This window comes from Meles meles, chromosome 16 (assembly GCF_922984935.1).
Source record: "Meles meles chromosome 16, mMelMel3.1 paternal haplotype, whole genome shotgun sequence".
NCBI lineage: Eukaryota > Metazoa > Chordata > Mammalia > Carnivora > Mustelidae > Meles > Meles meles.
The window spans coordinates 27,580,096-27,593,005 of record NC_060081.1 but is presented as its reverse complement, the minus strand read 5'-3'; the positions used below and the strand labels follow the sequence as shown (position 1 = coordinate 27,593,005).

The 12,910-nt window shown below is 40.9% G+C and overlaps 1 protein-coding gene across 4 annotated transcripts in view; it reads left to right on the top strand.

Annotated features, from left to right (window-relative positions):
• Positions 1-12,828, top strand: part of MGAT4A (alpha-1,3-mannosyl-glycoprotein 4-beta-N-acetylglucosaminyltransferase A) — a 164,502-nt gene extending 151,674 nt beyond the window's left edge. For all 4 annotated transcript variants that reach the window (XM_045980144.1, XM_045980141.1, XM_045980142.1 and 1 more), the window contains exons 15-16: positions 6,676-6,788; positions 6,934-12,828. In XM_045980144.1, the coding sequence (XP_045836100.1) occupies positions 6,676-6,788; positions 6,934-6,960 (140 nt within the window). In that variant the 3' untranslated portion in view covers positions 6,961-12,828. The remainder of the gene's footprint in view (positions 1-6,675; positions 6,789-6,933) is intronic.
• Positions 12,829-12,910: the final 82 nt, after the last annotated feature.

Below are 12,910 nucleotides of genomic sequence, written 5' to 3'. Positions count from 1 at the left end.
CTAAGACAGCAGCTCAAACATGTTTAGAACAGAAGAGAATGTGTAAATCAGCCAGCCTAGGACCTTGTATAACGAAAAGGTGCGTCAGAAACAAGGAGAAACTGCTTTCTTTCAACTGAGTATGAAACAATTCCACTCCCTTCAGTATGCCTTAGTGGAATAGCTTCGCAGACCTTCCTCGGAGTGGAACAGCCGTACCGGGTGAAAATTATTTTCAGAGAAATAGAGCAGATAGAGAGACATCACTTCTGAAAATCTGAATCTGAGTAAGAACATGAAGAGTCTGTGGTCTTGGACACCTGACCCACTGCGTTCCTCACACTGCCTGAGCTCAGTGAGACTGGAGCTCTGTTCTCGACACTTTCTAGTTAGTTCCAGTTGTGAGGCAGAGAGCTCTGTCAGTGAAACACCGGAAGGACAGACTGGTGCATGGTCAGGGTGCAGTAAGAGGGGGAGCCCACAGGGCATGACCCGGCAAGTCTTGGCCAGTACCAGGAATTGGGAGTTCTAGTCACTCTCCAATAAGCTTCTCCTTCTTTTCCCCCTTCTTTCCTGTCTCTCAGTGCTGACCTACCAGTTCATTGGGTCAAGAACAAAAATTAAATTTCTTGTTCGGGAAGCTGGTACAGGCATGTGGTACCAAACGCAAATCTGAAAACATAAATTTCAGTCTCCTGCTCTTCGATTCCGTCCTCCCCAGTGCTTCCCAGAGGCAGTTCCTTAAAGGATTTGTGTCCTTCCCGAAGTGTTCTGTTCAGAAATGAAGAGATACGAGTATATTCTTTAAAAACACACAGTCACACAGGAATGATAACATGCTGTACGACCTTTGTTCTGCATCTTTTCCCGGATCAAATACACAAGTATTACATATGGAAGAGGAACTTTCCAAAAGGTCGTAACATTTCAGATGCACAGAAGATACAAATAATAATGTAATGAGGATCTGTGTGTTTGGCTTAAGATTTGCCAATTCAGTTGTTCTTCCCTAATATCTTCTCTCCCCCTTCCACCCAAGGAGAACTGCCGTCCTGAGGTTTGTGGTTACCGTTTGCATGTCCACTTCTGCTGTGTATGTACGATGTATTCCTGAACAACACGCAGTGTTACTTCGCTTGTTAAATCTGAGAGAAATAATAACCTTCCATAGTCTACAGTTTCTTTTCTTGCCCCATCATGAGATTCATCCATGTGGATGCGTGTGTCTTTGGCTCATTCATTTACTTGCTGTGTAAATGTTCACAGTGGATATATCACTGTTTGTCCTCCTGTTTGCTTATGAAGTTTGTTTCCTTTGTCCCCCCGTTAAAAAGAATGCTCGTTTGAACGGTTCTGCACATGTATGAGAGCGTCTCTGCATTGAGAGCGCAAGTAGGTCTTTAGCGCATTATCTTCTGTCGTACTTTATTCTTCGTATTCTTTCTTCATTCTTTTAATTGGCTGCCTAGTATTTCCATGGAATAACATACCAAATTCGCATAGCCAGTCACCCTAGTGGTGGACGGTCATTGGCAGTTTTTGCTACAATTTGTAGTCTTTTTGGACATGTGAGAGTATATCTGCAGGATAAAATCCTGGGTGAAAGTGGTTTGTTTTTTTGAAAGATTTTATTTATTTATTTGACAGAGAGAGAGAGATCACAAGTAGGCAGAGAGGCAGGCAGAGAGAGAGGAGGAAGCAGGCTCCCCGCCAAGCAGAGAGCCCGATGCGGGGCTGGATCCCAGGACCCTGAGATCATGACCTGAGCCGAAGGCAGAGCCTTAACCCACTGAGCCACCCAGGCGCCCCTGTTGTTTTGTTCTTTTAAAGATTTACCTATTTAAAGAGCGTGTGCATGCACACAGCGGGAAAAGGCAGAGAGAGAGAAAGAATCTTAAGCAGATTCCCCACAGACCCCAGAGCCCAACACAGAGCTCAGTCTCACCACCCTGAGATCACGACCTGAGCCACAACCAAGAGTTGGTCGCTTAGCTGACTGCCTCACTCAGGCGCTCCTGGATGCAGGTGTTTTAAAGAGGCCAGTTATATCATTAGGTAATTATCTTTCTAATTAAACAAGCTCATCAGACGATAGTATGATACCTCATTAAAGTGTTTCAAGTTTCACAGTATTTTTCAGCCCTAAGTTCCCTGCCTAACTCAATAATTCAATAATACTTTTTTGTAGCATATACTTCCTACCCCAGTCTAGCCCCAGCATGGACATACTTTCATGAAATAAGATTATTAATAGGGGCGCCTGGGTGGCCCAGTGGGTTAAGCATCTGCCTTCAACTCAGGTCATGATCTCAGGGTCCTGGGATCGAGCCCCACATCGGGCGCTCTGCTCAGTGGGGGAGCCTGCTTCCTCCTCTCTCTCTGCCTGCCTCTCTGCCTCCTCTCTGTGTGATCCTCTCAGTGATCTCTCTCTGTCAAATAAATGAGTAAGATCTTTAAAAAAAAAAAAGATTATTAATAACTTTTAAATAAGAACATTACTTTGGAAGTTGATACGTTTAATACTATAAGTCTTCTTGGGGGCACTTGGGTGCCTTAGTGAAACGTAGGACTCTTGATTTTGGCTCAGATTGTGATCTCAGAGTTGTGGGATTGAGCCTGACGTGGGGTTCTGTGCTCAGTGTGGAGTCCGCTTGTCTCTCCTCCTCTGCCCTGCCCCAGCTCACATGTGTGCATTCTCTCTCTAAAATAAATAAATAAATCTTTTAAAAATATATTACAAGTTTTCTCTGGTATGATTTTCAGGTTGAACATATCTTACTAAAAGCCTATCATTATTTTGTAAAACTCTAGGTTAGGCTGCATAATCTCCACGCCAGATAGCCTCAGTCCTGCTCTGGCCCTCTTCCTCTTGGTTTTTTACCCCCTACTTCCTGTTTTTGCTTAGAATGTTTATTTTTTTTTGTTTTTATTTTTCAATAGTTTGAAAAAAATGAAAATTATATATTGTGACATGTAAAAGTGGTAAAAAAGGTTCAATTTCAGTGTCCATAAATAGTTATTGGAACACTTTATTGGTGCTCGCTTACTTCTGCGCAGTCCACGCACTCTGACGCCCCAGCGGGAGAGAAGAGCCGTTGCAGCCAAGAAGGAGGTGGCGCCGGGGGTGGCGGCAAAATGCAGTTACGATAAGATCGTGTCCCCGCATCCCACCATCCTGTGACGTTTAAAAAACAATAATAATAATAGCCAGTGCTTACCCATGATGCCGAAAACTGTGAAAGTGGACTTTGAATGTCAGTGCTCTTTAACATCGTGAAAACGTGGTGTATTTGATCAGACCGGATGGCAGATCGCCGTGATTATTACGCCGTGAAGTGACAGCTGGTCTGGGGAACGCGTTGCCATCCTGAGCACTCATGCTGTTCCCAACTCACAGGAAAGCAGAGGTCAGGAAATCAGAAGATTGAACAGACAGTAATGCATGACGGCAGAATTTCTTCCCAGAAATAAATGCCCGTGAGGCTGTAACCAGAGTGAGTGTTGGGGGTGACTCGGGTGTTAGCCAAGTAAATGAAGTCAATGACCAAGGGTACGTTACATCGTGTTTAATTAGAGCAGCCAAAGATGTGTGTGCAGATAAAATAAACAAGACCATCAAGCTTTCACTCACCACCAACTGCTTGAAGAATTGAGGACACTGGGAACACTATCAGTCAGGAGACAAAGCAAGACCATTGACTGCCTAAGTGTTAATAATGTGATATGATATTTATAGCATATTTTAAGATAAACTACATGAAAACAAGAAAGCACAAGACAGGAAAGTAACAACTAAATGTATATCATTATAAGATTATTACTAATTGGCAAAAATTGAATTTTTTTGAAGTCTGACTGATAAGTACATTGTACATAGAGTACCAATAAATAACAAAGTGTATATATAAATATAAACATATATACACAAGTAAATGGATATGTTAAAAAAAAGGGAGTTGGAAAAAGAAAATAATTTAAGCCATGGAGTGCTTGAAGCTTTCCTCCCCATTTTATTTAATATTTATGTAACAGATATTCACATCTTTTGGGAAAATAGCTCCCTTCATAGAAGGTGGAAAAAATACTGCAAATATTTCGTAAAGCCAGGTGTTTATTCTTTCTAAAACCCCAATAGTGTCGTTTTCCTCCAAATTCATCCTGATTATCACTAAATGTTCTTTACTTAGTCGACTCCCAGGTGCTTGATACTCCTTTTTTTGTTTGCTTTTGTTTTTTTCCTGGTCTTTGTGCATTTGTGTGTGTGAGGGATTAGATACACTAATGCATTTTGAACCTTTTTGGATGAGGATATTTGCAAGATCACGGTCAGAAATCCTGCTAGTGCACAGTAGCTGGGCGTATTTCAGTGCACAGAAAGTCATAACAAATATAATTATATGTGGAAAATTGGATCTAGACCTGCAGTACAAAGAAAGCCTAAAAAATCTTCTTGCCCTAAGGTAATGCTAGAAAAAAAAATGGGCCGAATTCTATCATTTCCATTAAAAAAAAAAAAAAAAAAAGCAAATTGTTTCCTGGTCTCTTGATGAGTTGATAGAGGTACAGCTACTGCCTAGTTGTTATTTGGAGTCAGTGCCAACCTTGAAGTAACCGAAGCATTGGCCTCTGAAAAGTCTGCATGGAACCAAGTACAGGCAAGAATATTTTCCAACAAGCTGAGAAAACACAAATTGAATACAACCTGAAGTAAAATGTGTTACACTGAATAGTAGTGAAGATACCCATGAAGAAGAAGGCTTAGTTGGATACATGTACAGAGCTTGTGGAAATGTAAGCGAAGCCAGTGGTCATTTTATTATTCATCTGGTACTTCACAGGAACTACTTGAATCTGTCATGTATCATTATTTTATTGAACCAGCAGCGTCATCGGTGAACTTGATTCATTCTCATGGACTCTGCCACGATCAGTTCTGTGAATTTTTGTCAGAAATAGGAACTGAACAGTATGACCTTCTGGACCACACAGCAGCTCTGGGGCTTAGCTGTCATCAATTTTATAATGACAAAACAAAACAAAACAAAAAAAGAACTTTTTTTTTTTTTTAAGCCCAGGAACATTATTGAAATTTTTTCCCAGTGAGGACTGCCCTTAACCACTATTATCTCTTTGATAGTTAGTTTTTGGTGCAGACTTGATAACGTTTTATTCACGCTAAAATTACAAGACAAAATAGCACTTCCATGCAGACCTTTTATTCCAGCCAAGCCACTGATGACCATGATAATTTGAGCTCCAGTATCAGACTGATCAAGAAGCTTCCACCTGACTTTGGCTCAAAAGTGACTCATCTGCAGTGTAGTGACACTTGCAAGGCAAGTACTGGGGAGAAGAACCTAATGGAATTCCATGAATACCCCCCGAGTGATGAATATGCTCCAGTAAAGTCACGTGCTAGTGGACTGATGTGTTTCGCAGCACCTGGGCTGTGCGAAAGGAATTAGTCAAGATAAAATAGTAAAATATCATGGATTCATATGAACAGATGAACATTTACGATCGATTTTAATGAGGAGGATCATTTTGAATCCCAGTTAACTGAATGATGTTAACCACCCCCGACCCCGCACCATCCTAAAAGGAATTATGTTCTCCTTGGTACACCTGCATGGTGGTTCTTATAATTTGAATTTCATCAATAAAAATTTTGTGGACATTTTTTCCCCCTCTTCCCGTGTAGAAGTGCCAACCTGGTATCTTTACTTTTCCCGATGGTCCACAAAGCCCAAAATATTTACCATCTGCCCTGTGTAATAAAAGGGTCGCCAGCTCCTGGCTTAGAGAAACATGGCCAAGAACAAACCATTTGTCTGTCACTTTTTCCATTGCATTTTGTTGTTTTAAGAGTATTCCTCACAGCAAGAAAAATCGGGTATATGAGCATGCTACCTTTTTATAGAACCTCTTGGTCCTACCTTTTCAGCTTGTCATTTGTAATAGCAGTTTTCTATTAGAAAATAGTTTTCTATTAGAAAGGAGGAGGTATCACTTCCTTAATTCCTTCTAAATGTGACATGGGAACGGATACATACAGATTGAGTGCCTGCTCAAGGCCAACTATTATATGTTATGTCTGAAAGCACTGAAATTTGCTATTACTGACTTAACCTTCAAAGGGTTGGACTGAGCCATGGTACAGAGTACACTTTGCTAAGGTTTGGTTAAGTCACACTTTGTTAAAAACCTGCATGTTAAAATATTTTTTTTAATATTTTATTTATTTATTTGACAGAGAGAGAGGTCACAAGTAGCCAGAGAGGCAGGCAGAGAGAGAGGGAGAAACAGGCTCCTCACTGAGCAGAGAGCCTGATGCGGGGCTCGATCCCAGGACCCCGAGATCATGACCTGAGCTGAAGGCAGAGGCTTAACCCACTGAGCCACCCAGGCGCCCCCGTTAAAATATTTTTGATGCAAGAACACACACACACACGTTTAATTTGCAGTAAGAGAGAGTATAGCTCTGCCTCTCTTATTAGGTGCTTCTAATATAAGCATACACTTTGTGAGAAATTTGAAAGTTCAATAAAAGTAGAAAGAAGGGAAAAAATTCACCCAGGCCCGTCTTGACGACACCCACTGGAAACGTTTTGGTGTTTTTCTTCCCTGTTTAAGTCCATGATACTTTATGCTTGCTGATTTCAGGCTATCCAACACATGTTGATTTTTCTTTTGAAGGAAAATTTGAGAATGGTGTTGCCGAAGGAATGGTGGATCCTAGCCTAAACCCCATTTCAGCCTTTCGACTTTCAGTTATTCAGAATTCTGCCGTTTGGGCCATTCTTAATGAGGTAAGACAATGTGTGCTATCAGTGATACAGCTTAGTACGTTGTTGTTGGTTTTCTGTGGGGGTTTTGTGTGTGTGTGTGTTTTTAACCACATTTTTATTTCATGCATAAGGCCTTTATTGTACTTCTCATTATTTTGTATTTCAGATTCATATTAAAAAAGTCACCAACTGATCATCTGCTAAGAAACCAGTACATTTTTTTCCTGTTAATTAAAGATAATTAAGCATGTACCTTTTTTTTTTTTACTTGAACACTACCTCTTGTGAAATCTACTGTAGATAAGATGATTGTCATTTCCACTTGGAAAGTGAAGCTCCCATGGATAATTGCATTCATTCGAACCTAAGCTGTCCTCCAATTTTAACTTGATGCAAACATTTTACAGTTATGACAGCCTGTTAATATGACTTGTACTATTTTGGTATTATACTAATACATAAGAGTTGTACATATTGTTACATTCTTTAAATTTGAGAAAAATTAATGTTAAATACATTTTATGAAGGGGGTACTTTTGAAGTTCATTTATTTTACTATTATAGACCCTCTTTTATAGATTATCAGGGATTATATATATATAAATATATAAATATACATAAAATGTTATGGAGTTAATTTATTAGAAACATTTAAGAAGTACATATTTTTGTGCAGTAAATTTTTGAATCAATACTTTTTTTGAAAAGTTACCTTGCTTTTTTAAGTTCTTTCTATATTTTTCTTTGGAAATGCAAACATTACAAATGAATGCCATTTTTCAAATGCACTGCCATTTAAGAATGATTCTAGATTGATTTCCTAACTGAAGTACTTTTATAATTGCAGTGATTCTGAACAAAATATTTTCAAAGGCATTTGTCATTCCTTAAAGCCAAGATTTTAAAGACCAATGTCCTTCTTGAGGGTTATTTTACTATACTGTTTATGGTGTAAAAAAAAAATCAGTCTGATAAATTTTAATGTGCAGGGGTCATGCATTCAGCCCAAATTATCATGGACTCAACTCATTACATTCCCTCTGATATGTAAGATGACAGACTATTTTTTCTTTTTAAATCTGTGTCTTTAATCCATGAGTTAGATGCATTATCTCTTGTTGATCCTTTTATATCTGCACCCATTGAGTGAGTTCTGACAAAATGTTTTCTAGGTGATGTTATTGTATGAGTCAAAATCATTGAATTTTACAGAAAAAAGTGTAATATTGGTTTTTAGGGAGAGATATTGTAGCAGTTGTATGTTTTTGCAAAGTGACTTGCTCTGTTGGCTTCATGAAATTACAGGTAAATTCATATCTGAAGAGCATTTATTGCTCTTAATCATGTAATTCCAAATGTTATTACTACTGTAAACAAAAAGACTATCAGCCTTAGCAATCAGCGATCTTTACAAAAGTATTTTACTTTTAAGAAATTCCGAATGATCAGCATCAGCTCCCAACCAGTGCATCAGGGGGTTTGCAGGTGGGTTGCAGAGAGAGATGCAGAGACTGACCCCCTGAGCTCTCGGACTAGCCAGTGGCTGAGGCCTCCGGGGGCTGGAGGTGCCCGCTGGTTGCCTCCTGCCTGGGGGAGCCTCCCGCGGTTACCCAGGATGCTGAACAGAGAGCTTCCAGACAGCCGTTTTCTGTACAGTATGTTGGAGTGAAAAATGTTGGGAAACATGGATGGGGTACACTGCTTTCCATTACTCCTGTTGGAATCATCGTCAGTTACTTTCCTTGATTAAAAAGTTACACATGGCCACGAATAATTTTTATGTCCACGTCTAGTGAAACATTTTTGCTGGGCTTTTTAGATTTACTTTCACTTTCTTTAATTTACTTTTTATGTTGTCCTTACATTTCCCTGGCCTGATGTCCGCAGGCCGATTTCATTTGAAAAGAATAACCTTGAATTGTAAAACTTTGGCAGCTGTGGAACATTACGGACTGCTAGAACCACCAAGTATCGGGAGGGAAACCCCTGGGTGGGTTAAGAAGTCCTCTCCTCTCCTTGCTTCCCCAGGAGCCCACTCTGATTTTAGGGAGAAGGAGGGTGCGCTGAAGATCAGGGAGGTGACCATGACTGCAGCTCCTTGCCCTTAGTTAGGGCTGCTTGGGCTTTAGACTGGTGAGCCGTACCAGCCGGCTTCTTCCTGTGCTTCTGCTCAGCCTCCCCTCCCAGGCTTCGCTCACCCATCCTGTTCCCGAGAATACTTGGAGCCAAATCTCACCCCCTTTCACAGACCTCTCTTGCACTCCTCCCCATGAATTGTTCCCAGTGCCTAGTAGTGCCAGGAATAGTGCCAGGCACGTGGCAGGTCCCCCGTCCGGGTCTGGACAAGGGGACCAACTGTTCCAGCCCACACTCCTCTTTCTTTTTAACTCCCTTTATCTACGTTGCTTGCCATACACTTACATACATACACACTCAGCTGTCGAGCTTTTGGTTGTTCCTGGCGAGTGTGTGTTACGTGTGCGCACACGTTCTCCCACCTGTCAGGCTTCCAGCTCCCGGGGCAGGCCTGTAGCTCATCCTTCCTGTGCTCCGATCACCTCCTTCTTGGTCTTTCCCTGCCCCCACTTCCTCCTGAGGCCATTAGAAACAGCCCTGCTTTCCTTAAGCAAGACACTGTAGGGTAACTCTGGAGAGGAGTTGGGGAGCGAAGTCTGGGGACAGAATGGTGGAGGGGGTGAAGAGTACCTGCAACTGAGGGAAGGATACGTACTTGGCCTCGAGAGGACACAGAACCGCTTGTATCCGAATAGTGAGTGGGGACACTGTCCACTGGTGTCCAGTGTTTCATTATTAACATATAGAGATAAACCTGGTTTGCATCTGGTATGCATTTCGTGTAAACTGTTGAGACTCTAGCGCTGTGCTGTCCTGAGCAGTCGCCAGCAGACACACAGTGGGTGTGTAAATTTAATAAGATCTTTAGCGCCTCAGTCACACTAGCTACGTTCAGGTGCTCATTAGCCACATGTGGCTCGTGGCTCGTGGCCCCTGACTGGACAGCACAGATAGCCTTCTGTCACTGCAGAAAGTTCTGTTGGGACAGCACGGTGTCAGGATTGCTAACATGAACACTTGCGAAACCAGAGGAATGAATTCTGACTACAAGGATAAAAGCAGACGTGCAGAATGTATCACAGTGCAGACGACGAGTATCGTAGGCAAGAAGGTTGAGGACTGTTTCCGGGATTCTGAGACCCCCCGATTTCTGAGTGCTCTTAAGTCTCACGTGCTCTTTCCAGCACGCGCGGGGGCCCTACTGTGTAGTCAGATGAGAACAGTGGTTTCAGGCAGTGAGACTGAAAAGCTCTGGAAAAAGTGAGTGCGTGTTGGATGATTGAGCAGGCAGGCTGTAGAAACGTGTGTGTTAATTCACCTGTGGAGAGGTCTTTGGAAAAGGTACGGCTTTTCAGGTCACTGGTGGCACCAGTAAGTGATCAGGTGTTATTTCAAAACCTTCGGCAACGTTCTGAAGGCTTTTTTCAATCTGTTACTGTCACCAAAAGGCGGTCTCCCATCAGTACTGTCCTCAAAGGCAAGTTTGGTTAATGTGGAAACAGCATGTTTGGCACCATTGCTCTCATTAGTGGCACTGTTTGTACTAGCCAGAATTCTGCAGATGACCCTCAGGTACCGTAGATGCCGTCCTCCCGTGTGTGGATGGAAGCCATGAACATCACCCATAATCATGTTCAGCTAATCTAACTGCGTGAGCCCTTTAAAAGCAGGGTTTTCTCAGGCTGGTAGCGTAAGTCAGAGTCAGAGCAGAAGGACTCAAGGGACCACTGCTGATGTAAGATGGAGGGGCCATAGGAGAAGAAATGCAGTTGCCTGTCAGGAGCTGAGAGAGGCCTCCATCGACAGCCACAGGAACCGGAACTACAGCCCTGCCAACACAGGAACTCCGTGTTAACGAACCGAGTAAGCTTGCCACTAGAGTCTTCTCCAGCAGATGAAAGCCCAGCCCCGCCGACCCCGTGGCTCCAGCCTTGGGAGACCCTATGCAGAGAACTTGAATCAAGCCCGCCCTGACTTATGGCCTGCGGAACTGTGAGATAATAAATAGGTATTGTTTTAAGCCTCTGAATTCGTGGTGATTTGTTATGCAGCAATAGAGAATGAATATGGTATTTAAAAGATGTGAGGAGGAAAAGTCTTCATACTTGATTCTCTGGAGTTGGAGATTTTGATAACCACGTGACACTTACAGCCTCTGGGGTTTCTCTGCCTGAGAATCTCTAGTAGTCTTGATTGGAAGTTTGTTGCCAAAACTTAGAGTATCTAAGCAGTGTTTTCTAAAACAAAAATAAAAAACAAAAAACCCTGCTAGGACAGGATTGTTCTCATTCCAGAACAAGGACCCATGGTATATGGAATCGTCTTCGTGGGAGACGTATGTATTTGTGATTTTTCTGCTCTGAGCCTGTTCAGTGTATTATTTAAGAATGATGAACAGTGGTATTTTAAATATTAGGAGAGGAGGAAAAACTCTGCCTTTACAGAAAGATAATCTACTCTACATTGAACGAACTTTTTTTTTTAACCCCAAACTTACTTTATTGTGTAAGCACAGATCAAATCCTGTATGTGTCAACCAAATTTTTGTACTTTGCAGGTATTTTCTAAAATATCTCTCTGCTTCCAAGCCCCTAATTGCTATTGAAGCTTGTTATTTTGGTTTTGTACATTAATTTTTGTGCTTTTTACTGTATCGCCATACCCTTGACAGAAGAACAGCAGAGCTAAAGGGAAGAAAATGAGAGGCTAAGACTGTCAGAAAGCCAGAAATTGGAGTCCTAATTAGCTTTGTGTTCTAGACATACCCAGATATCCCAGCTCTTTCTTTTATAGAAAAGGAAACTTTCCCAAGCTGTGTAGCATTATAGTGTGTTAAATCTGATAGCTCTACAATTTTAATTATTAATCTTGATATATGCCACAAAACTAGTGTGCTTTATTTCTTTAATGCATGTGAACACACAATGCTAAAAAGACTACAACAACAGTATTTAAAAAAAAAAAAAAGGATTTGTTATATATATCCCTATCCCCAGTACCTGTATGTAAACTCTTCTTGCCTGAAACACTCCACCTTTTTGGGGCACTAATTAGATCATGTTCAAGGAAACAAATGGGAAAGAGCTGGCACTTGTGTGTGTTTTAAGAATTTAGAAGACGTTCAAGAAAGTAAGCTGGGTGTTGAATGGAAAGCACTTTGTGCAAAGTATCATTCCTAGTGTTCACACTGCTGTAAAAATGTTAATAGTGGTGCTAAAATTGTTTTCCAAATAAGGATTGTTTGTTGTGGGGAATATTTAATGATACTCTTGAACATTAGGGAGGCTACTTTATATATCACTTGCTCCTAGTTGTTTCTTGGTATTAGTAATTAGCAAATCCCTCCGGAGTCAAAGGTTTGGTACTTTAGTGTGATTAGCCTTCCATTATTTGAAATGCTCAGTTTGCTGAAATTGGGTGAAAATACCTTTAGAAGACCTATTCTCTGAGCCTTAAAAACGGCTGATATCGACAGTACTGTAAGACGCACTGCCAGCAGCTTTGATACTTTTCATTTCAGTAAAGACAGTGATGTTTTCTAAGATTTAGAAATCAGCTGACGGAACATAACAATGTTGTTTCATTTATGAAATGAAAAACTAATGTGTTTCTCATCAAAAACACTGTTTGGAAAGGTCATAGATGTTTCTGGAAGCACCCTTTAGAGAAGGTGCCTGAGGAATTGCTTTTCCAGGCTGTACCAGATTTTTTTTTCTCCTTAAATGTATTGTACATATTTTCCTTAAAATGTTTTCATTGGGTGAATGGGTAATATCTGTAGTAATATTTTAAGTACCTGTTAAGATTTTTAAAGGAAGATTATTTCCAAATTTGCTGCTATAATTGAAAACCTAATAACTGGTCCTGTTGACTGTGCCTTTCATTACTGTTTCTTGTGCCACAACCGTTCATGTGTTTGGAATAAAGATGTTTAAGAAGCCATGTTGAATTCAAGATTCCTTCTAATAAAAATAGGTAAAACTTACTTAATGAGTAGCAAGTTTTGTTATTATTAGCTTCAACACTGATAAAGTTTACTTACAACTATTTCTAGTTATGTGGGTTTT